Source organism: Ruditapes philippinarum, unplaced genomic scaffold (assembly GCF_026571515.1).
Source record: "Ruditapes philippinarum isolate M1 unplaced genomic scaffold, ASM2657151v2 ctg9770_1_1_1_1, whole genome shotgun sequence".
Classification (NCBI taxonomy): Eukaryota; Metazoa; Mollusca; class Bivalvia; order Venerida; family Veneridae; genus Ruditapes; species Ruditapes philippinarum.
In genome coordinates this window covers 7,781-34,693 of record NW_026858171.1, presented here as the reverse complement: position 1 = coordinate 34,693, position 26,913 = coordinate 7,781, and the positions used below count along the sequence as shown (strand labels likewise).

Sequence of the window (26,913 nt, the reverse complement as noted above, 5' to 3'; positions counted from 1 at the left end):
TATCAAATCGACCGACACTTTAGAGATTAAGATCAGAATGGTTTCATGTTTCATTCTGTAATTTAAAACTACGAAGTGCGAGTAAAGATCACGAAGTCAGGCGTTTCTCTTTGAATATCGGGAGAATAACACAAAGACTTGTTATATAATAAGTGTATATACAACAAAGAGCGCACTGATTGAAACATTCCTATACAGGTGCGATCCATGAAAAAGTTTATAACAACTTATGAAACTGAATACTCTCCTATTCTTTTATATCTACCCTCGTCGGTCGTTATGAAAACTTCCTTGTTAGCAATATATAGGACACTTGTGGTTTATTTCACTGAATAAAAGCGAAAAATTGTAGTTTTTTTTGCCGTGAAAGGATCTATTACAGAAATAAAAGAGTGTGAGCGTCGTTGCACGTGAAGGAATATCTGGTTTTAAAGTCGTTTAAATAACGTCAAGTGAAATTATCTCTATTGAGATAATTGATAATAATCTAAATACCTAATATGTATGTTTAAAGATTTATTATACAGATAATTACATTAAAAGGGATTGCGTGTTATAAACTGAAACCATGATCAATATAATGAAAAGATATTGTGTTGGAGTACTTGTTATGTATCTTTTGCTTGTGGAATTTGGGAATACAAAGAGAACCCACAAACAATGTAAGGAACAAAACCGTAAAACACTTGTATGTAATTACATACCTAAACTCTTGTTCAAACAATACGTACACGTACGTTTTATAGACTGTATAAGAGATGAAAGAAGCGTTTTACTCAATAGTTCAAGTTTCATTCATGAAAGCTGGGCAAAAGTGCTTACCATCGAGTTCAATGACATAACAGAAAATGAATATTTCGGTACCTTCTCTCGTGAATGCTTTAAAGGATTGGTGGCTTTGAAGGAATTGAAAATTCATTTAGGAGATTTCAAACTTGATGAAAACGCGTTTGTGGGTTTATCTTCAGTCCATACATTAGATGTAAGCAAATGTTACCGACTTCTCGTTGCAGATGTTTTAAAAACTCTGAAAATGAAAAGTGCTTTACCTGCCTTAAAGAGGCTTATCATGTCTGGAATAGGGTCGTATTCGGCCGAAAACGTCATTAGTCAAACAGATTTGGACTATATACCACCAAGACAAATATCAACACTTGATTTAAGCAGAAATCAAATTACCTTCGTAAATAATAGCAGGATTATTCAATCATTCAGTTCTCTAAAGAGTTTGAATGTATCATACTCAATTCTATCAGATCTATCTGGATTTTATGTCGAACAAAACAATTTGATTCAATTGGAAGTCATTGATATAAGTAATGCTGTCTTACCAGTAAGCGCTGTTTCTCTCATTCCTGGAAAATATGTGGGAAAAAACATGGTATTCAAATATTCAGAGGTTACCGATAAAGGTCGATATTTACATATTGAAAACTTCCTCACTCCTTCAGTTGTTAATGCGAGCGGGATATTACCTTCCATGGTGTCAGTATGGATTTATAACTCTACACTTATTATTGATGTACCATTACACTGGAAAGTTAAACAATTCGTTGGTAGGAATAATAATTTTAAATATTTGGATGCTATTTTGGTATGTCCAATTTTCAAATTTACTTCCCTCTATCATGTCGACATCTCATATAATGGGCTGGAAATGGTACGTCCAAGCAAATGTTTTCCAAATTTAGAAATATATGAGCTATCTAATAATAAATTGTTTAAAATGCTAGAAAACAACGAACACCTTTTTGAAAAGTTGTTTGCCTATCACAGTAAACTACGTATTATAAACATAGCAAACAATCACCTTCCAAAGATTCCTAAAACTTTTTTCAAGTATAACAAAAACACTGAAGTAATTGATCTTTCATTCAATCAACTTGAACAATTACATTTTGATATGATGGACTTGCATAATCTACGCCAGTTAGATGTAAGTAACAATAACATTAAAGTCCTGGACGAGATATCTATAAGAAGTCTCAATGATGTTCCTTGCGTAGGGTCGCATTCATCTTTTGGCGATCGTTGTTTACTCATAATGAAATCAAACCCTTTTCTTTGTTCACAATGTGCCTGCAAGTCTTCCATCAAATGGCTTGTTAACTTAAAGCACTTGCAAAAGGAGCAACAAGACTTAATGTGTATGTCTGAGGATAGTACTTCGATAAATATCAATGAGTCTGCTATAAAGAGAATTCAAAAAATATGTAACCGTAAACTTATCATCATATCTTCGACTGTATCTGCATTTGTGACAATAACAATAGTTTGCATCATTTGTATTATTTTGTACAGAAGAAAAAGGATGCTTAAACGTAGGAGACAGATGGAAAATGTTTTAGCCAGGTTTAAAGAGGGTGAGGGACAGTACGAGTTTGTTGCCTTTCTTTCATACAGTAGCGGTGATTACCAATTTGTACAAGACCACGTGATTAACCAACTTAACGAGAATCTTAAACTGGTAATTGAAACAGATCGAAATCTTATATGTACTGGAGACCAATATTTTCGACCTGGTTTCACTTTACTTGATGAAACAGAACAATGCCTGGACAGAGCTTCCGTTGTCATCCTTCTATTGTCAGATAACTTTTGTCGTAGTTCATATTGCCAAAACGAGTTTAATCAGGCATATATGCAGGGGAAACCAATTGTTTTGATGATATTAGGAAATGTAGAGGAGGAGTTAATGATGCCTTCATTGAAAAGTTTGTACAGAAGAAATGTCCGCATTTTATGGAAAGTTGACAATAATGAATTTGTTCTTAGTACCACATGGGGAAACGTATGTAATTCATTGCTGGAAAAGACGCAGGTTTAGATATAGAATGAATACATAATACTTACACTCTGTTAAAAAAACTTTAATAGCATATTTCAAAAATAAAGAATATTAGTTTAGAAACTTGAAAACAATATCTCACTTAATTACAAGCACAGATACACAATTTTATTCTTTTGGTGGCTAAAAATTACATATATAGTTGTAAAAAAGGATAACGCACACCACAATTTAACTCATTTTACATTATATTTTGAGCTGACTATGTATTGAAAAATGTATAACATTTAATCGCGATTAACTTGAAATTCATTTTCAAAAATGGAATAGAATTTTCCCAGATGCGAATATATAACACATGTAACGATCACTCATTATGAAATCAAACCCATTTCTATGCTCACAATGTGCCCGCAAGTCTTCTATCAAATGGCTCGTTAACTTAAAGCAGTTGCAAAAGGAGCAACAGGACTTAATGTGTATGTCTGAGGATGAAACTTCGATAAATATCGATTAGTCTGCTATAAAGAGAATTCAAAAAATATGTAACCGTAAACTTATTATATCTTCGACTGTCACTGCATTTGAGACAATAACAATAGTTTGCATCATTTGTATTATTTTGTACAGAAGAAAATGGATGCTTAAACGTAGGAAAAAGATGGGAAATGTCTTACTAACATGAAATAAAAAACAATTATGTTTAAAAGCATTCAGAAACTTTCGATGTATCTTTTGTTGTTTTTTTCTTGTTCTTTTATATTTAACTTTCACCCTCTTTACTTTCCCGTTTTGTTTTTGTTTAAATATTAGTTTACACTAATTCGAGTATCGTATTGCTGATGGTACCGGAAAGGTATGTGTGCTGTTTTGTGTGTGCGTTATGTTCTAAATATGTATAGTTGTAAATCCTGTGGGTATTTATGAATTGGAAATGTGGGTGTATGGGTGCCGATGAGCGTGTGTGTGCGTGTGTTTCGTGTGTGAAAAAAAACCTGTTTGCTTTTGTATTATCTGGACAGAAGTTTATTATATGTTATGTACACTTTATTACTGTATGTTAAAAAACTTATATTTTATTAACAAAGAAAGAGTAAAAAGAAAGGATTACTGTGTACCTTTTTTGTAATTATTTCATTGTATATATTGATAAGAAAAAGTCTGAGTTACAGTTATTTCTTCATATAATTTTGTTTTCGCCAATATGTTTGATTTTTACACTGGGAGGATAGGGGCAGGCAAAATAAGACAATAATTTCATTAAAGCACTACCGTAGACTTTCAAAAGTTTATTTTATAAAATGCTTTATCGCATTTGAATTTTGTTACTAACATTTGAACAAAATGCTGTATGTGCCTTGCCATAAAATGTCTTCGGTGAGAATTATAATTATATGATTGGTTTAACATACCGTGTAACCATTTTGTTTGTGACACCCGATACTTACCATTTGTGTTATAACCAAACATGAAGAGACATTGATAGCGTTGAATATAATGATGCGTTTTTTTGTTATGAGTCAAAGTGGCGCTTATTTGGATTAAGATTTCAGCTAAACACAAAACGGGCGAAAACAATTCCTTCTGCGTGAATGAAGCGTTTCAAATAGTTATCAAGACCTATTTGATTCCTGACCTATTCTCGGCAAGTGACCGACATTTTAACTCATGTCAGTTGTAAATCAGCGGTGAAAAACTCAATGGCTGTGACCAATTGTCAATGAGAATTAACTCCACCCCCGAGGGCTAAACTAGCCACTGAATAACTATCACGATACTCTCCTTATTGTGTCTAGCCATGCCATTACAAATTAATAAGTGATTCGACATTTAAGCATGCATAATTATATTCACTGACCAATTAACTAAGTCACATAGTAAAGAGACAAAACAACTGGAAATCGTGCAAACCTTGTAGCACACAACCTAGAAATTAGATGAATTGTTGTATTTATCATATTGACATCGTGGTCTATTAATTCCTACATTTATTCAGTTAAGTCTTTTAAAATATTGAAATAACCGATCGAAAATAAGGCCCGGTCTTGTTAGTCACAGGATACTTATTTGCTGGTTAACAAATGCACTTACACACAGAAAGTCAAGTAATTTGGAATAATGCATATTACTTGAAAGATGATCACTTAAGATTTTCGAGAACGCTTTACATCACAGCTTATCAATCAAATCATTTTATAATATACTTCAGTTATCATAATCAAAACATCTAACACTAAAGATCAATTGCACTTGTTATACATAAATAAATTAATAATAGAGTGATATTGATTTTAACTCGGGAGTGTTAACCACTTTGAGAACATTTCTGTCCTCACTAAACTGGCTTCCTTGGATCGTAACTAACCAACATATTCCTTTTTATCTACATGTGACCGACAGCGGCAGCCTGGAAAATACTTTTCTGCCTACAGCGGTTGCATTTTCCGTTCATTCTGGCTATTTTTGAGGCTTGTAGCAATTTCAAGAAAAGACAAACTGTGTAGATATTTGACTTGATTGATTCTAATGGATAAATGATGTCAAAGTTTATAACACGATATATCTTCAGTCATATTTTCGCAAATATGTCCGCACCCAAAACGTCCACGTTTTGACATTCGCAACATTTTTGTGACGCATCAACCAATATCCACTTATACAATATTCAATAATTTAAATGTAGTAAATGCTTCAATTGCTTTTAGTTATTGTCTACATGTTAAACGTAATTAAATTAATGGATTGGTCTACATTTTCCAAAAGTTTTTTTCAAATTTTAATCATTAATAAACAATTGTATCTTTTGGATTTTCTTATAAATTTTTTTTAACAAAAATGTTGATAAAGTTTAAGCTCATTAAGTGTAAACATTTGAATGATGATTAATGCTCTTTTGTTCAAGAATAAATTATCATGTCCTTTGTATAGATATATAATATCGAATCTTTCTATGTGATTTCTTGTCAGGTATGATACTTAAGACTATCACCTTAATTATTTATGCCTTTAATTTTATTGTGTTGACAATTCACTTTAAATTCTACTTATGTTGAGCATGAGTGTTTGATTTCTTCTTTTATTTGTTTATAAATTTACCACAACATATACTGTATGATTATGTCTATAAACTTAAGATAAATATTCAGTTTTTGTCTCTTGACTAACAAATACGATAGCAAAGCGCAATAAAAATGGCTAGCCAGATGATTATTCATAATTATAAATACATAATAAACCAAAACTACAACGTTGTTATTTACAAAGCAACTTCGATATTATGTTAAAAGCTTTGTCTGGTCAATGAAATGAATTGATCTGACTAATACAGACGTGGTTCTATAGAGGCTATTGAAGGATTGTAGATTTAATACTGAGTGTATTGAAAGAGTTGAATAAAATCATGTTATGCAAGTCACTTTTTAAAAGCAATCATGTTAGTTTAAAATGGTGAGAATATATTTTGTAATCGTAACTATGTTCTATTCTTTTTTTCATCAAAAAGTAACCATTATGGTTTATTTTTATCGATTTACCTATAATCTTATTAAGAGCTCTAAAATAGACAATATACGTAAATGTTTTAGCATTCGTGCAGTCTGACCAAGCAAGTTTTGTATTATGATAATATTAGAAATCCCTTAAATGAATTTTTTTCCAAAACCAATGCCGGACGAATAAGTTAAAAGAATGAAGCAAGTTAAGGATAAAATACTTACTAAACCGAATAACTTAATTTCTTTTAAAGAAAGTAACAAATTAACTTGACCAGAATATAGGGAAGAATACATTTTTTTGCATATCAAATTACGAAAATTCACTGAGAATGTCATTGATTTAAATTAAATTATGAAGTGAATTTGTTTTACCTAAAGATGAGATTAGTATCGCCTCAAAGACATATAATTGTTTTCTCTATTTACAAAAATATTAACATCAGTTTTATAACCTTTGAATAATAGTTTAAGAGCATATTAGACGCTTATGGCCTGAAGAAAGAAAGAAGCGCTGAATGTAACATTGTTTGTCATAAAAGTAGCAAAATGTAAACAAAGTAATATTTTGACTTTTATACAATATATACTAATTCACTGTAATTTTACTAATTACCAACAAACAACAAACGAAACTGATTGTTCAAGTCATCGGCCAATGAAAACTATAAAAGTACATCAAACTACACAACTTTTAAGAAATAAAAATAAAAGCATTTCTAGGTATAATGTGCCTTTAAATAATATTATAAAAGGAATGATGTCGTAAAAGAATGGCATAAAACATAATGATGCAGTTTCGTGTTTTTCTTTATTAGTGAACTTTTCTAATAAGATAAAATAAAGACTTGAAAGTATAGTTGGCGGATAATGGGATGAAAGAAGCAAGCGATTAATCATTTTATTTATCTTGAAATAAAATTATTTTCTTAAATGCGATTTGGATAGAAAGCATGCAGATATCGCCGTCTGTTTATAGAACTATTTACCTCAACGTAAGTCCCAGACAATATGAATATACAGTATACAGGAAAATTATGAATACTTTTCGTCTTAATCCTAAAATGTTAAAATCAGTATAAGACAGACTTTTTATTACTTTTTCATTTTGTGACACAATAGTCCTGGGAAAAACGTATACGATATATTGTGTTTAAAGGAACTTAAAATCTCAAGTTACATAGGCAAATAAGTATAGAAAAAGTTTTTAAAGGCAGATTAAAGGGAGACACAGGCAAAATTTTAATTTCTTAGTTTGGAAGTTTTCATTCATTATTTTGTAAATGTCCTCAAAATAAATACATTAGACAGTCAAAGGAACAAAACGTTTCTCCATATAAAAATAAATTGGCGGTTTCCTAACTTGACCCGCGCGGGTCAGGTTAGAGCGCTAGGTTTTCACAATAGTTGTCACAATGAACTCTGGAAATGTTAAAGAACTTGTCAAATGATTGACTTTGACTTGTTTCTATCATACAATATTCACAATATTTGTCAATGTAACTTCCAGGATTTGTTCATGTCACATGACTTGTTATAAAACTATTCGGTGATTCTCTTGGCGTCTCAATTTAGTTTAATATATTTAGATATACTTACGCTTCAAAACTAAAATATATAGAATTTATACATAAATTCATACTGAGACTTTAAAATGTCATTTTAGCGTGATTTGAGTACATAAGATCATTTTAATATTTTTGTCATTATTTTGCCTGAGTATCCCTTTAAGCCTCGAAAATGCAAATGCCATTTTTGTAAAAAATTATTCTACAATGTATTTGCTTTGTAAGGTTTTCAAAAAGATATCAATTTGTCAGATAGCTGAACTATCTATAGTTTCTTTTGCTATATTGAAAATTAGTACACATTTAGAGAATACGTATTTTGTTTACATCAGTGTTGCTTTATTTGTCAAAACATTTACATTCAGCGCTTTTTCTATCAGCATGATCAGAGGATAAGCATTTCAATTGTTCAATATCCATTATAATTACAACATGAAACAAACGCAAGTTTGCCCTTTTTGAGAAAGAAAACAATGTCTTTTTTTAGACTTAATATGCCATACGTTTCTTTAAACCTAAAAATGTTTGACTCGGTTGAAGACCATTGTAATACAAAATGTTAACAACATAACATAGACCTATCACTAAAGGCGAATAATACCCCTACCAGCATCTTTGACTTTTTAAAAGAATAAGTGGTCTGAAGAAAAATTGGAACTCAATATGTCAAAATATCGTGTTAACATCTTAGTAGACATACCACTTAGATAAATCTATATTTATTTATTAAGTGTATTCAAGTGCCTCGGTAGCACAGTTGGCAGCGCGACAGTCTCATAATCACACATAATGAGAGTAATCTGAAGATCGTGAGTTCCATCCTCACCCGACGCATGTACTTTTGGATTTCAATGTTTCAAACGTATGAAGTTTGCATGATTCATAACTTTATCCTTCATGATGAATAATAATAATTGATTTATTGATTATGATGAAAAATAATTTAGTTGATACGCAAGATGAAATACAAAAGACGATGCAATGTTTTTCAATAACTTTTTAAAACATTTCGTTATTGTTTTCAGATTAAGTACAGAACCCTCTCAGGCCAAATGCTCCTTATGTTATCATATAGTAAGGGACGGAGCTGACTAATGTTTAAGGCAATTATTTTGCTAAAATCAATTTGGAACAATGAGAAAAATATGGATCTATGTCTAAAGTCTAAGAAAAACATATTAACAATACATTCAATTAAATTAACAGAATGCCAGATAAATGTTCTTGTAACCGTTATTTTTAATTTGGCAATATAACTGCTTCTTACTTTGACCTATGTAAAAAAGGCTATCTAGTTTAAATTAGTTAAGGTGGACTTTCAAGTACAATGTAGTTTTATGTTAAAGTACATGTATTTTCTCGCACAGTTATTAACAGGACACTTTTAGTGTCTAAAATGGGCATCATATTAATATTTTCGTATTTTTTTGTGTTCATGTGCCTCCGTAGCGCAGTAGGCAGCGCGTCAGTCTCATTATCACATCTTACAAGAGTTACCTGAAGGTCTTGAGTTCGATCCTCATCCGGGGCAATACCCTTTGCAACCTGTTAACGCTTTCAAAATCTGAATTATTTACACACATTTTGTTCAGTTTCGTTAATTTTGCTCTTAAAGTCAAATAATAGTAGGATTAAAGCTTATTAATTAACATTAAGACACTGTAACGATATACATGCATGTGTCTAAAATCTTTCGACATTTTAGTTACAGCATAACATAGGACAGCAGGCTGTAATAAAGAGACTTATTTATATACATCTGATATAAGAAGTTATCTATTTATCAAATGATGTGGTCCATTATACATGAAAATTGTTATTTTATGTAAAATATGTAACCTACACGATACCGTTGCTATTCTGTGAATAAACGATTTGTATTAAGGCAAGTACAGAAATGTTCGTGGGAAAACGTGTTTCTTTCGATGATAAGATGCTTAGCATAATTATGTAAATAAGGAAAGAAGCGCTAACAATCGCTAAAGATTAAATGAATAGGAATTGAAATCGATGCTTGTGTCCTATTGTCAGGTTCTTACACATTTCAATAGACAACCAAAGATATGTTTTAAATTAAAAGAAGGATTATACAATAACTCGTTTATAAAACTTTGCCTGTACTAATGTTCTTTCATATATCATGTATATTTTTACAACATCGTTTTGTAAATGCTGGTGACTAATATTCTAGTGCTTCGTTTGCCCAGAAGGACTCATAATTTGAAATGCATCTGTGACAGCATGCAGCAATTTATTAAACACACCAAATTTCATTTTTACTTTTGTAATCATTTCCCAAATGGGACTTACAAATGCAAGCGGTACTCTTGAGATACTTTCTTTTTCTAAAGCTTTAAACACTTACATAACAATATGTATAACAATTTTGATAAAGTCAAAAACCATGAAATACTATAGCTTTATATGCATTTCTACATTAGCCTCTAAACTTTACTGGGAAGGACAAAGTAACAATATTGGTAGCAAAATGGTAGAAACGCATTGTTCATGTTGTCATAACATTTTATATTAGATAACAGTCCAGTACGGTGGATACGTTCTTTGAATTTTAACTTTGATTAAATAATTAGTATCTTCTGAGATATAACGAAATACTCATACCAACCTATGAACTGTTTAGGACAAATATTTGCTTTCCTTGGCATGCGTGAGTCGTGAGCATTCACCTTATGTTATTAATATGATTATATGATAATACAGATAAGATAACGATTCAAAATACTTGAATACCAATCGAATAATAAGAGCATTAAATGATTCATTATGAATTGTTTTGTTTCACCTACTACCTACTAGTAAAAATAAATTCAAAGAATACAGAAAAGAAAACGTATATGAAAGAAAATTGCCAAAACTATAAGCCCAAACTGAAATTTGTTAAACGTGGAGAGAATAACAAGCTGTTCAATACATTTGATCATAATATTGTATAAAATTATTGTATGTTATATAAACTTCTTGGAAATATAACTTGTTATAAATTGTTTATACCAAAAAAGGTTAGTGATCAAAGAGATTAAAAACACTTTGACATAGTAATACAATAATTTCAGTTATTAAACAATTAGTAATTATAAAAATGATAAACCATTCTTATTAAATATTCTATGATTGATAACTATAATTAAAACATGTTCCTTTTACTGCATGAATTATTCACTCGTTCGCATTTACTGATGAGTAAACAAATCCTGTGTCCGGGTTAAAAAAAAACAAAAACAAAAAAACAAAACAAAACAAACACGAAAACAAAGTAAGTCAGTAGTTTAGTTTAAAAGCAGTGCAAAGATGTTTGTTTCTAGAAGTTTTTATTATATTGTGCTGTAACTGATTCAATTCTGTTTCAGCTTAGAGTGTTCATTCCATTCAACTGCCTTGCTTATTTGCAAACTTTTTATTCGTTATGTTTCAATGAAGGCAACGATATTCGTATATAAAACACTATAATTGTATCTTATAACTTATTAGCCTTTCTGAGATGCAGCGAGCAATTCTGAAACCATAACAGTTATTAAATGAATATGCATAATTATATATACGATAATCATGATATAAAATATTTGCATTTTAGTTTGCCAAAATAAATATAAAATTTTAATAATCAAGAAAGAGTTCAGACCGATTACTGCAAATATTTGACACTGCATTAACTAACCTAAATGCAAAAAGTACAATGTAATAAATACAAACAAACATTATCCTAAAGAAGTTCCCACTTTTAAGAACATACGGTAACTTTATCACTAAAGTAAGTAAATCATGCCACAAGATAAGAACTAAATCTACATCAATACACATCTTCTTGTGTGTTAAGCTGCACCTAGGGTTTGGCTAACTGTTGTATATTTCTTGAACTAAAGACATCGTAATACTTATTATCGTCTAGTTGTATTTATAACTATCTGCAATCACAAATAGTCGTTTCTTTATGTTTGTATTATTATCTATGAATAAATATTATTGATAATTTGAATGTGTTGGTCAGACTCAATCGAACTGATTCCAATTTGTTTTCAACTTTCTGTTGTTATTGTTTATTGTTGTTGTTTATTTTTAATTGCGGTAATAATATTGTTTATAATTACTTTTACAGAACCTATATATGGGAATTTGATACAGAGGTTACTTTGTGTGTTTGTTTCATTTTATGCCTTTTCCCAACAGTATTTCATTCATATAGGCGGGTAGTTTCTTAACCATCGTTCCTGGAGAGTAACACAAGTACTAGACTACCTTCCTCCGTGCTAAACTACCAAAGCATCTCCCGGGGATCGAACCCACGCCAGAGAGGTAACTGGACCAGAAGTCATCGACTCTAACCCCTCGACCAGGGAGGCGGTATACAGATTTTGCAGATATATGAGGCATACTATTGCAAAAGAATAAATACCTGACTACAAATATATTTATTAATGTTAAATTTTGTTGTAGATAACTTTCTTAATATTGATGTTAACACATGTAAAGCACATTACATAAGGGGTCGTATTTTATGGTTGGTTTCTTGTTAACATAGAAATTAAAACGAGACTTTTGAGTGTCTTAAAAAGAACATCATATAAATGTGCTCATGTGAAACGTTCAAATGCCTCAGTAGCGCAGTAGGCAGCGCGTCATTCTCAAAATTAAACGTTACAAGAGCTATCTGAAGGTCGTGAGTTCAATCCTCAACAGGGTCATATATTTTTGAATTTGGGTTGCAATCTGGATAAATATTAATTTCAGCCTATTTTAAAATTTTAAAGTTGCATGCTCCCTTGATGAGCCACAGAATGATAAGAAAATCTACCTTAAAAATGTACTAAGCTTTTAGGAAAAGTGGGATGATTTACAATAAAGAGACAATAATTAATATTTTACGTGCAATGAGTGACTGATTGTTTTTATCACAATTTTATTTTCTAGAATGATGCAGTTTGGGTTTGTTGCATATTTGGATTTTTATTTGGTAATTGGCTTTTAAAATTAGAAAAGATCTTAACCCATTACGTCATATAACGCCTTTAAACGCCTTTCAACGTCCTGTCAACATTTGTGCCAAGTTTGATTAGTGTTGAAGCAGTTTTTATAGTATTATAGCAATTTGAACTTGTAACGGGAGACTTTTCAATGAAAACAACCATTTTCTCGCAAAATGCTCATGAAGTAATGGGTTAATGAAACAAATCAAAAAAATCTACAAAACAACAATTTTTCTTCAAATTTATATGACAGGCCATGTTGAAACATGGAAAAACGCGATTTTTGGTAATTTCAAGTATTTTCATCATTTTCTGTTAACCCATTACGTCATATACACGCCTTTTAACGCCTTTTACACCCCCCCCCCTCTTTTGTTGTCTCTAATGGTGAAAAAATGCCTTATTTAGGCCCCCAACACTCGTTTTTGTTTGAGAAATTTTGGACTTGTGAGAGGCTATAAATGACCCCAGATTGATCATAAGGTAACGTGTAACCAACACTGAAAAGCATTTGACTCTATCTCAATCCATTGAGAAGTTGCAGCACTTTGAAATCAATTTTGATGGAAAAAATCAACGCAAAATAGTGATTTTGGCAATTTTGAGATGTCCCCTCGTTGCCATGGTAACGGAAAATTTAAGCCTGAGCATGTTGTTCAAGGACAATGGTCCAGTCAACATTTGTGACAAGTTTGATTAGTGTTGAAGCAGTTTTTATAGTATTATAGCAATTTGAACTTGTAACGGGAGACTTTTCAATGAAAACAGCCATTTTTCACAAAATGCTCATGAAGTAATGGGTTAAGGCATGCTACTGAAAGAAATATGCTTTATATAATATATATTCATTTTCATCGCTCAGTTTAAGTAATGTGTTGTTGATCTTTGCTTTTAATGTATATTTGTTACTTGTAGGATAAAGCTTACTTTTCAACATTTCAGTTTCAGCTACAGAAACATTATATATGCGACTAAAAATCTATAGACGTCTTTAGTGCAGCTTAATATAAGATAACAAGCTGTTATAAAAAGACAGATAGATAAGAAGTAATCCATCGATCATGTAATGTAGTCGATTTGCATGGAAATTGTCATTTTATTTATATACTTAAGGACAATGAAAACGCACGGTCGGGATAATTGCGTTTTAACAAGGAAAATATATTTCTTTTAAATATTTTTTCACAGTTTCATAAAAATGAATGTATTCCGGTCATTTAGATACCAAAGTTATGAAAAATGATTGCATTTTTATGAAGTTATTGCATGATAAAGACAGTAACACTTTTGGCTAATTGTGATAAGATCACAACAGAAACAGATTTAATCAATTCATGGTTACTTTATGAAATGAAATTATTTATTTTTTTAACTTGTTTTTCACACCTTTCTTGAAATGTTATACACAAATGAGCAATTAAATTTTTTATAAAAATGAATATTAACTATGCCAAAGGTCAGTTTTAGAAATCGTAAAAGCTCACATTGAAATTTTCCTCTATAAAAGGTACTTAATTTCAAACACTACTGAAGACTTGCTAGCAAATTGTATGCAATGGTTCTACAAAGAATTAACCGCTAAGTAGATTAAGAACAGATTCAGTCTGGTCTATCTTACAATCAAATTTTGTATTATCAAAGCGCCAACCGTTTTGGTGTCCATCGGTCTACAATTTCTCGGCTTCACCAGCGTTTTCGCACTACACTTCAGGCTGAATGACGTCAGATTCCACAGGCGACTACCCGCACCGTAAGGTCTATGAGGCGACGATGTACATCTGTAAGAGACGCTGATGGATGATATTGTCGTTTCTAAAGATCTGACGGTGACATTACGAATTTATGAGTGACTTTGTTTTGGATTTTCATTTTGGTTTTGCCTTTGTTAAGTCTGCTTTACTGTGATGAAAAAGTTTGACTTTGGGATTTTCACCTAAGGTTCTTCGATTTACTGGTGTACATTTGATTTTAAACATTTCGAATTATTTTCAGTTGTTAAGTTTGCGTTTTGTATTAAAGTTATGATATATATCTAATGGAGTCGTTAGTGTTTTGTTTTCATGTAATAAAATGCATATAGTGCGGGCGTGCGTTTTCATTGTCCTTAAGTATAAGATGTGTCCTTTTTGACGCTTTCGTTACTCGGCCATTAAACGAATTTTACAAGTACAACAATGTTTGTATGATAACGTTTCACTTTTGGAGAATCAGTCGTATATTGCGTGTTATTCAGCTGATACTAATTTGATTATATTAATTAGTCATTTCTAATAGGCAAAGGTCAAACAAATATAAAAAATGTTAATGGTACAGATAGAGATAAATGCAAGGTACAGCACGTATTAGGATAATTATATATCCGAAGCATTTCTATCACATATTTTAAATACGCTTTAAACGAGGCGGTTTGAGTGGTTAAATAGTTGAACATTTCGTTCAAGTGAGCGAAATGGTTTCAAACTTCGCAAAATGTTGACCGAGACATTACAATTGACATTGTTTAATACACTCACGTATTTTGTCTGGGTAAGTGGGTTTCTATGTTATTTTGAATTTTATGAAGTCTTTTTCAGCTTATAACAAACAATGAAATCTTTTTTAGAAACACATGTGTCACGGGCAACATTGTATCCGAAGGTCACAAAATTGTTGATTAAACATTTCCGTAAAACATTCTTTTTAGTAAAAATAACATTGACCAGTCAAAAGATATACAATTTACAGGAAGTGACAGTTTTGTTTGAAGCTTCGATAATCATGCTATACATGTACCTATGAAGCCGGTGCCAAGGACGTTGAAATATATTGAATTTGTACATGCTTTCTGTGTCTTAAAATTCAGACTCACGCGGCCAAAATTGTTGTTTTACAATGATGATCTAACGCTCTAATGACCCTCTTGTTGCACGACAAAATTAGTGAAGTCAATTACATTACTTACGGTGATAACTCTTTTAAAAAAATCCTGAATTTCATTTAAATATATAGAGCATACCGTTGCATAAATACCTTACACCTATATCATACACTGTTAAAGTAGAAATTTTGTTACACTGATTTGCGTATTTTATGTTGGATTTCATGTTCACATGGTAATTAACATGACACTTTCAGTGTCTGGAAAACTTATCATTTATGCCATTAAATAAATGTTTTGATATTATTATCAAGTGCCTCGGTAGCGCAGTAGGCAGCGCGTCAGTCTCATAATCACACATTGCAGAGCTATCTGAAGGTCGTGAGTTCGATCCTCACCCGGGGCATATCCTTTTGCAATCTGATTAATTTTCTTTTTCGGAAATTTTTTTTTTTAGTTTTCCTTTTAAAATCTACTAAAAGCTTTTAAAATTATTTACTTCAAAAAAATGTAACGATTACAGTGTCTAAAAATATTCGAGTCGAGTTAAGAAAACAAGCTGAAAGTTTCAAATATAAGATACATTTATATAAGAAGAAATATACCGTATTTGTGGTTATATTTTTGCTAAAATTTCCTATTATGTAATGTCAGCGAATTAAAACTTTGTAGAATCGATTGATTTTATGTTATATTCAATAAACAAAAAAGCTGCCCCAAATTTTAGGTATTTTTCATCTCAGTTCCCGGAAAAAGTCAAAAAATATATAATAACATTTAATAAAAAAGGTAAAATTGACGTCTTAAAGCCCCAAAAAATCTTGACAAGTTGAAAATGTGTTGACTCAATTGAAGTTGAGCATGCTAATAAACGGTATAGGGATAAAACTAAACTACGATAAGTATTTGGAGAAAGATATTTCCGACATTTGCAGTGTTATTTGAATTGGAACAACATTTTCAAAATGTACATGAACGAAAATTCGTATGAAACAGATCAATATATCTGAAACTTGTACATTTTCGAAAACATGTCAATGACTTAATTGTTTAAAAGAATTCATAAAGGTTTTCGACCGTATATTTCAAATAAGCTTCAGACAAGGGGGAAACACTTTGTTCAAGTGAGCAAAATATTTGCAACGTTACAATTTAAAACGCCGTATTTTGTCTTGGTAAGTGGGTTTCTATGTTATTTTGATTTTGTGAATTCTCTGACTGCTTTTGCTTATAACAAACAAATAAATCTTCTTTAGGAACACATGTTGTTATTTTTACATTTCTGTTTAATTATATTTTGAAAAATACGCTTAGACAGATGCTGCACGTGTAAACAATTTGATGCAAATTAAATGTTCCTTTAAAATAAGGTTAAACTCTTGGGCAATCTTTAAAACGTCGATGTTGCTAAATGATATGTTATTTTTAGATCAGAATGGCACAGACCGACCGATTAATAAATAAGGCAATGTTTAATGTATGAACATGCGTTTTGTAATCATGAATAATAATTGCTTATTTAAGATCATTTTATGTATTGTCTGAATATGAAATATTATTTGGTACAATACACATAAGATATTGGTTAAAATTTAAGTTATTGTCATGTGCGGTGTTATAAATGGTATGTTCACAATTTGTATGACGTAACACATTATTATTATATTAAAGAATAATGTTTTAATCGTGACATTTTTTATGAAATATAAACCGAAATCGATGCTTATGCCAATTTTTAGGTTTTCACATATTATTTAAACGGATAGCGTGTTTTTATTCATAACAGAATATACAGTTAACAATTGATTTTATTTAATACAATCCAATGATGATATAGAAACTGTAATAATTAATTCAGATGTAGATAACTTTCTTAAACCTCGATGTTTGTAAAGCATAAAATATAATGCTGTGTTTTTAAGTTTGATTTCTTGTGAACATGGTAATAAACAGGCAACATCCAGTGTCTAAAACGGGCATCATTTTACCCTTTTTCCTTATACACTGTATAGACGTGTTTTGAGGCCTCAAACAGTGAAAAATGCCCTATTCGAGCCCAAAACACTGTTTTTGGTTTGAGAAACGTTGTTAAATGATCAATTTTTTGGCGCGGCCCCCATCAAAATGATACATCAGGGGGTAACCAGAAGGGGGATGTGCCCCTTCTGTTTGGGGGGTTTAATGTGGGGCGGTAGTCCCCCTGATAGCAAAGAAATTGGACATGTGACAGGCTAAAAATTGCCTCCGGTCGATCTTAAGACGACGTGTAATCAACCCTAAAAAGCCTTTTACTCTATATCATTGCATTGAGAAGTTGCAGCACTTTGAAATCAGTTTTGATGGAAAAACAAAACAATGCAAAATAGTGATTTTCCGCAATTTTGAGACGTCTCCCCGTTGCCAGGGTAACCGAAAATTTAAGACTGAGCATGTTATTACAGAGGTTATGGTTCAGTAAACATATGTGGCAAGTCTCATTAGTATTGATGAATTTTTATAGTTTTATAACAGTTGGAACTTATTACAGGAGGATTTTCAATGAAACGGCCATTTTTAACAATATGCTCATGGGGTAAAAGGTTAAAATATTATTGTTATAATTTTTTTTTCAAGTGCCTCGGTAGCCATTTGGCAGTGCGTCAATCTCATAATCACATACAGAAAGAGTCATCTGAAGGTCGTGAGTTCTATTCTCATCTCTCGCATTTATTTTGCAATCAGTAGCACTTGTAAGAAAAAATGATGCTCTTAACGATTTTTCATCACATATTTTTTGTTCAGTTTTGTGGAATTTTTCTCTATTAAATACTAGTATGACAAAAGCTTATAATTTCACTTCAAGTCACTGTAACGATAAACATGTTTGTGTCTAAAATATATTGACGTCTTAGTTTCGTCTTAATATAAGATAACAAGCTGGCTGTATCGAAAAGATAAATATACGTTTGATATAACAAGTAATCCATCGATAATGTAACGTAGTTCATTTGCATGGGAATTGTTATTTTATGTAAAAGATGTTAAGTACATGATGCCTTAGCTCAGCAAAGTAAGCTTTATAAAATCGATCGCATACTGATTGTTATAATTCAATAAAGCAAATACAAACAGCTGACCACTTTTATTGATTGATCATTTCAATAAACAGAAACACGTTAAACAAATATAAAGTACACACTCGGTTGAGTTGAGCATTTTAATTAACGTTATAGAGCTAATACTAAGCTACGATAAGTACCTCCGACCAATTTAGCTACGATAAGTACCTCCGACACATTTAGCTACGATAAGTACCTCCGACACATTTTCATTTTAATAGTAACAACATATATTTTTTGTTTTGTTTGGTGGTCCTGAGTCAGGGGATACGTTAAGATTTAAATACATAGGCCATCAAAAACTTATATTTTATCTTGTTCTGTAGGAGAAATAGCTTTATGTTTTAGAAAAGCTATCGCCATACGAAGTAGTTGTTTATAAGAAAGTTCTTTTGATTAGTTTACAGAAAATGTGACCTACTTGTGTTAATCTCATTTTCGTTCCATTTACTCTAGATTTTCGATACAGACTCCCTGTGCAACCATATAAAGAAATAATTCTTACAGTTTGTTGGTTTATAACCGATATGCCTAAACCATCCACTACTATAATTACGTAATGCATACTTTTATCACTCCCTCGGGTACTATAAATTGTTACATTTTTAACATTTATTTGATTATTATACCCTTTAAACCATTTTTATTATACATGCATCATTATTCGTGCAGTATACTTATTCTCAACAGGGTCATTCTAAAGTTTTCTTACGAATACCTGACAAAGACTTTTACTGCTTAAAGCTTCAGGATTCTCTTATCCTACAATATTATAAAATTCCCCGATTTCGATAAAAATCTTGAAAAAGGGCGATCCTGCGGAAGCATAAATCACAACAAAATAACATATACTTGCAGACTCGGTTTGACTGAGCCTGTACATGAGGAATAATGAAAAACTGTAACAGCCCTTACCGTTCTAGCACCTGTACTCAATTTTCAACAAAGCGCTGGAATTAATGATCCCGGAGTCAATGGCCAGACAATAAGTAAATTATAATACATTTCTACCTTTACTTTTTTACTTAACTGATTTGAGAATCTGTTACATTACTGCTAGTATTAACAAAAACCTGTATTTTGTTTTTATTGTGTTCGATCGCACTGAAGCGCTATGTGTATGGCATGTAAATGTTGAAACATTTCGAAAAGATTCAACCTCAAAGTATGAATTATTCACCAAAAGGTAATCAATTGCAATATGTGTTGTTAACTGCTACATTAATATAAAAATATACTTTTAATGTAATAATTTTCAAAAATCTGGAAAAAAGGGTGATCCCTCAGAAGCATTTATTACAATTAAAATAATATGAAAATAAAATACTTGGTTTGATTGAATCTGTAAATGAGCCCTAATGAAAAAGTGCAACATCTGGCAGATTTGAGCAATACTTAATTTACAACACTTAAAGTGCTCGAATCAATGATTCCGAAGTTAATTGGCAGAACATAAGTTAAATATGTATGTCTATAAATTAACTATTTGGCTTAACTGATTAGAGGATTTGTGACAATACTGGAAGAACCTTTTACATACTTACTTGGTATTTATTGTGTGCGATCGCAATGAAGCGCGATAGATACAGGCTGTAATTGTTGGAACATTACGAAAGAAATCCACTCAAAGTGTTTATTTATTACAATAATGTAATCAATTGCAATATGTCTTGTTATATGCTTCAAAAATAAGAAATATAATTTTGAATGAAATATTTTTTAGGACATAAAGAAAGTTTAACTTTAATGTGTCATTTGTATATTTGATTAATGTAAAGGCTGCTATCCATTTTTAATTTTCACTGACTCGCATATAATACAAAGATTCGTTCAGCAATTTTGTTTTGCATCATGCAATTGCCAAATTTTACAACATTGGCGTAAATTTTCGGCTTCGCAAAACCATCTTACTTTACAGTGATGAAAGGAAAATACTATAATGTTTTCGGTAAATATTAACTTCTCGATTAGCAGCTGTAGGGTATGTAATGGTATACTTACATGATCACACAGATAAGATAACGTTACAAAATATATAAATATCAATGTCATATATGATAATACATGGTAAGCCAAGGAAGTTATTTCAAAGACTTACACAGAAGACGGAAGAAAGAGAAAACAACGCACAAACCTACTATTTCAGGCGAATAACAGTTTTTTTTTTAAAAATCTGTACTTTCAAATATTTTATTTATAATTTAGTAATATATTGGACATTATGGAATATTTTAGGAATATTTTAGGTAATTTTCAACTTCCGTTCCAGTACATAGCCTGTGCATAAGTGATTTGAAGATTTGAATACATACAAAAAACAAACAACAAAAAATTGAAAACACATAAGCCTAAAAGATATTAACATTATTATTGTTTACTAACATTAGGGACACGCCTGCTAATTATAAAAAATGCTTATTCGATTTAGTTTTTAAGTTATTACCTAAAGTATAAACAATATCTAAGATTACCGGGAAAAACACCATATTTTAGGTTTTAATAATTTGCAAGGAGAATATCAGTTAACCAAGTTAAAGGTATCTTGGCTTTTTTTGATATTTTTTTTACATTTGATAAAAGCTCTTTACTTGAAAGAGAAGTGGAAGGCAAGAGAAAAGGCTGTCAAACATTTAGGCACCAATGATTCTTCATTATAAACTACACAAGGAAAAAAGAGTAGTTAAAATGTACAATATTTAAAAATGATTTATTAAAAATACTAACATTTTGCACGTGTTCAGTAAGAATTTCATAGATTTCAATATTTTTTGCGATTAAAATATTTTACTCAAGGATGAGCATAGTATATCTTTAAACATACGTTGTTCGAATTAATATAAAATTGCTTTGTACATACTTTTTATTCATATGAAAATTTGGTTTTGAAATTTCAACATTTGAAACATGCATTAAAATTCATGAGAATGTTGTTTTAAAAAGTGTTGGGCTATATACTCATACAAAGACGTTATCAAATACACGATAAAACCGACTTTATTTGTTAATACTTGCAATGTTATAAAATGTATGGATAAAAAAAGCATTTGTCTTTAAAGTATATTGTCAGTTTACTTGAATGTCATTCTCAGATATTGTACAAAAAAGGATTGCAATGATAATATGTTAATATTTATAATAGCTTTTATCATTCATCTTAAAAACATTTTCATTTTAGTGCATGGATTATTTACACGTTTGCATGTATTGATAATTATATATTATATATAATGCTTGATTGTAAAATACAAAGTCTTTTTGTTTTAAAATCAATGAAAATATTTAATTTATAGAAAAAATTATGTTTTTATTGACTTAATTCTGAAAAAGAGGGTGTCAATTTAAAGTTGTTTTGCTTGTTTTAATCGAATTTGTATACTTTTCATTCAATTTTATTTGTCCAAAAAGACAAAACTGTATTGCCCTTACAAAATGCTGCTAGGTTTTCTAAAATCAGTAATGTGTAATTGTTTAACATCTTAATAAATCTTCATATACATGCATACAAACGAAACACAGAAAGAAATGTAAATTCGGTAAAATTCTCTTGAAATGAATATCAAACAAACAACACAAAGTATGGTGATGGAAAAGGAGAAAACAAGTTATACAAAATTACTTGTTACGAACATTAATTTCTGACATTAGAAACAGTTCTGACAGTTCAGTAATATTTCTTCACAATTTTCAGCCTATCGGAATCTGTTTTAAAAGGTATTCTTGTCTTAGGACTTTTACTTTACTTTTACTTACTACTTTTATAAAACAATTGGAGGCAAAATGCAAGAAAAATTAAACCGAAATAATAATAATCAATTTTTTTTACATTTTTTACATGTTTATCTTCTGTCTTATTAATAGTTTTTGACAGACTGTTCAAGATATTTGCCATGACAGTGAACGTACACTACCAGATGAAATAAAAATTGTTAACATTCATTTATACTTCTTTCTTCGTCAAAATCGTGTATGTCGAGGAAAATCTTTTGCTTACGAATGAAAAATCTATTGACCATTCAGGCCAATTACTCGGTCACCTAAATTCTGTTTCCCGTCATTTATTATTTACATTTAACTGTTATTTCATTTTCTCTGATGTCAGCTGTTGCTTTCCCCGAGGTGTAATTGGTAACCATAGATTATCCTATACATTTTACGACAGTTCTTAGAATTTTGTTTTGCTCTTCACTTGTTTTTGATTTCATTGATACCATTTCTTGATACAATTATGTGATTTATTGAAGCATATCTATTGTGATTGCAGCGACAAAAAATCTAATGTGTAAAACTCATTTTTTATATTTTGATGCTTTGACACTGATGAATGATAGGTATTGTCACTTTAGCTTGATTAGCGAAAATTGACGAAAACGATATTTTTTTTTGGTAGACAAAATAGAATAGAATCTCTTATTGGAAACATTTATTTGCGTAAACTTGAACATCGACAATGTATGTAAACAGATATCTACAATCATGGTATTAAATTTGTAATCTTAACGCGTATCCCGCCTTAAAATAAACACAACAATAATAAAGCAGTGAAGAAAAAAACATGTAGAAAAGTAATGAAATTGTCTTTTAAAAGACACATAAAGGTCTGTTCAGAAATATTTTATTATATATATATATATAGTTTGTCGGAACGCGTGACTTAAATAGATTGATAGAACACAAAAGGTTGTAAAATACATTAGACGTTGAACATTGTCTTGAAAATAACACCTTTCACGCTTGTATAAATTGACATTTATTAGGTTAGTATTGACCCGCTTATTACATTCAGCTCTCTAATGACTGAACAAATTGTAAGAAATGCTCATTGTGCTAAGCACCTTAAATTGATACGTTTGATAAACAGACTAACTGTCGCTTGCTACGATATATTGGCTATATAAGAAAAACATTGTCTCGAACGTAATCAATATGTTTTTGATAATGCGGTTGGAGGCATTTTGAGAGTTTTTGTTATACTGTATAGTTAACTGTAAGTAGGAACTGTGAAATACCGACAGTTTATTAAACGACATCAATATGTAGGTATCAATGAACCATCTAAGGTCATGTATATTGGACAGAAAATGTAAAAATCGAGAGACATTCTTAAAATATTGATTTAAATGGTAGCTTAAGATTGTATTTCACAATATAAATGATATTCTAGAAGTCTGGAATGAGCGAATTCTGAAATTTTACAAACAATTTATTGGTCTAGGTCTACATCTAGTGGAATATTAATCTCGAAAAAATATTTTAAAAAAAGTCCTGTCATGTCAAAAACCCTCAATAGAGTTCTTTTAGTATTCTTATTTTAATCGTATACATTTTATTTTAACCGTATATTAGGCAATGATCAGACTCCTTTGTTTCTAGCCACGTATAAATGAAGACTTACTACTCGAAGTAATATATATTTCTTATCAATTCTTACTGAAAATATAAATGAATTCGATTCCATGATGAAAGCTTCATATTTGAATTTGCTGATGAAACACGCATGTTTTCTTCAAAAGGATCCATCGGCAAACATTCGATACCAGTGAAAACAAAAAATTCTGTCCAATTACTTTGTGGACTGAAACGCGTTTGATGTTTCTACTTATAGTAAGTGTTTAATGCATTAATTGTTTTATTCATTTCCTATTGAAAAACTGTCAGTGTGCACTTTATAGTTATTTTAAACTGCCTGATCAAAGACAATGACACAGTGTAAAGACAATCGTTATTTTAGCTGAATCAACACAAATATGTAGGACAGAACACCCATGTTATTCATCAATGACATATTCATATCAAATATTTGCTCGGATTTAATCTGGAATTTATCAACTTTACAACGATTTCATCTCTAAATGGCTGGCAATTGTCGCAGTATATTGTTGCGCACTCAAATTTTCAAATCAAACTGATCTTAAATATATTGGAACTGAAAGCATATTTGTTTAATTGTTCAGACTTTGGGCATTGCTATTTCATATTCTATACGTTTACGTCTCTAAAAACATTTTCAATCATTTTAGTATAAAATCAAACTGTTATCTTAACACTATTTAAGCATTTCTAAAAGAAAGGAAAGACATGCGAGATTTTAATAGGGAACAATTCATACATGTTTCTTATTTCCTTTATTTACAATCATAATACTGAAAACAATCGCATCCTGTTTGTCAAAGAATATGTCCTTGAAAGCCGATGGAATGTGTAACTTATGTCGTGTGTGTGGAAAGTCTTTTATCACGCCATTTCTTATAAAGTATAAACGTTAAAAACATTTGCAACGATCCAGTGAAACATGCTCTTATGTGATATACTGCTTAGTAATACGTTTAAAGTACCTTGCTCGATGTTTGCCAATATATGTGTATTTAAATCTATAACATGTCAAATTGATTACATGAATTAGTCTGCTTAATGTATCGTTTCTGAATGATAGTAAGATAATGATAAAAAAGCAAAATAATTTATTATATGAATTGATTATGAATCGCGTACAAATTGTACTTTCTGCTTTACGTAAAAAGTAAAATTAACACACTCGTTTGTCAAAATATATAAGTATTTAATTCTTAGTATTATGGCACATTCTAATCTTAAAATAGATAAAAACAGAATCCCTAAAGAAAGCCCAACACAGCAAAATTGAAAATGTTGCAGGCTTAAAGACGTAAAAATCAACTTTTAGTTAATAACTGAACTTTAGAAATAATGATGAGAACAGTACTGGTTTTTTTTACATAACATTATCACACTAAGTGTGCAGGTTATTCCATTAAATTATTCAAACAACTTCTAAACTGAGCAGTTTTAAATATCATTGTAAATATTTAAATTGTGCACATTGCTCTTATTTGTTTGTCTTACAGTCATAAAGTTATATTTGAGTGGTTGTTGAAAACAGTAGCGTATTTGTTGATATCTTGATGAAATTCAAATCTATGTGTTTTAATTGATAAAAGCAGAACCCAAGTGCCAAATAAATATTAAAAATTATTTGTGACGGAATCCTTAATGATACAATTGAACATTTAATTTATTTGCAACAAATAGCAGTTAAGTTGGGACTGAATATAACAATCAATATATTAAAACAGCATCCCTTTAAAAATTGTGATGTCGCTTTGAAGGTAAGCTTTATTTTTGATAACCAATCTTGCATTGCTAAAAGCAGGTGCATACTGCTATAAAGTTATCTATTTCAATGAGATAGGTGTTGTCCTAAAGTACTGAAAACAGCAACCCGTAAAACATACAAGACAGTAGCAATTGTTTTGAAATTAAAAGCGAGTCGTAACCACTTTTCACGGGTCGTAAACTATAAGCTTAATTATGATACATTTAACTCAAAACTGCAAAGCAGTTGCAAGTCAACGAGATCAATGTTAGAACTTTAGAATTTTCTATAATTGATAAATAAAACAATATAACGATTATGTATAAGTACATGTTAACTTTGAAATGGATATTGATTCTATTCGCAATACATCTTAACTTTAAAAGCGGACAAAGATTATGAAAGTGTAATCGTTGTTTTTGTTGTTATTTTAGCTTTAGTATGACATCAAAATTAGAAATAAATATTAATATGAATATCTTTGAATATAATAAAATTTAATAGATCTGTTTTCCTCTTTTTGGCTTTTTTAAACATTGCAAGTTATATTCTCCCCTTATTTGGTTTTCACTTAGGATCATAGACGTTTGACCTTGATTATTTATTAATTAATGCATGAATAAATAAATAAATACATTTTGCAAAAAGTAGGAATCACGTGATCATAAATTTTTTCAACAAAGTACATACTATTTGTACATATCGAGATTCGAGGAAAAGTTAATACCAAGCCGTTTTCAGTTTAATAACCTGCATTAATATTTAATTACATGTTTGTGTCATGACATATTTTGAGAAAAATTAAATCCAACAGTTTTTTACGGCATCAAGAAATGCAGGAAAAAATCGATCAAAACATTGAGATGCAAGCCAATACCGCACTTCGTGTAAATTCCAAATATTTTTTGATAAAAATAAATAGAAGCCTAAACAATTTGTTTACAAAGTACATACCTTTTATTTTAGTCATTACTAAGAATAGAAACTTAAATTTTAATTTATTTCAATTACATGGCATTAA

The 26,913-nt window shown here is 30.4% G+C and overlaps 1 protein-coding gene and 1 non-coding gene across 2 annotated transcripts; both read left to right on the top strand.

The window, feature by feature from the left end:
- The first annotated feature begins 274 nt into the window (after window positions 1-274).
- LOC132752356 (protein toll-like) lies at window positions 275-3,903 on the top strand. Its single transcript, XM_060742668.1, has one exon. It carries the CDS (start codon window positions 569-571, stop codon window positions 2,825-2,827), a length of 2,259 nt encoding a protein of 752 aa, XP_060598651.1. The 5' UTR covers window positions 275-568; the 3' UTR covers window positions 2,828-3,903.
- A 12,098-nt stretch (window positions 3,904-16,001) lies between these two features.
- On the top strand, window positions 16,002-16,092 carry Trnam-cau (transfer RNA methionine (anticodon CAU)). Its single transcript is given in 2 exon segments — window positions 16,002-16,038; window positions 16,057-16,092. It is a non-coding gene; the product is annotated as a tRNA-Met (tRNA).
- Window positions 16,093-26,913: the final 10,821 nt, after the last annotated feature.

Bases quoted from the DNA above. Each gene is read 5' to 3' on its own strand.
- LOC132752356 (XM_060742668.1), top strand. From the start codon at position 569: ATGATCAATATAATGAAAAGATATTGTGTTGGAGTACTTGTTATGTAT.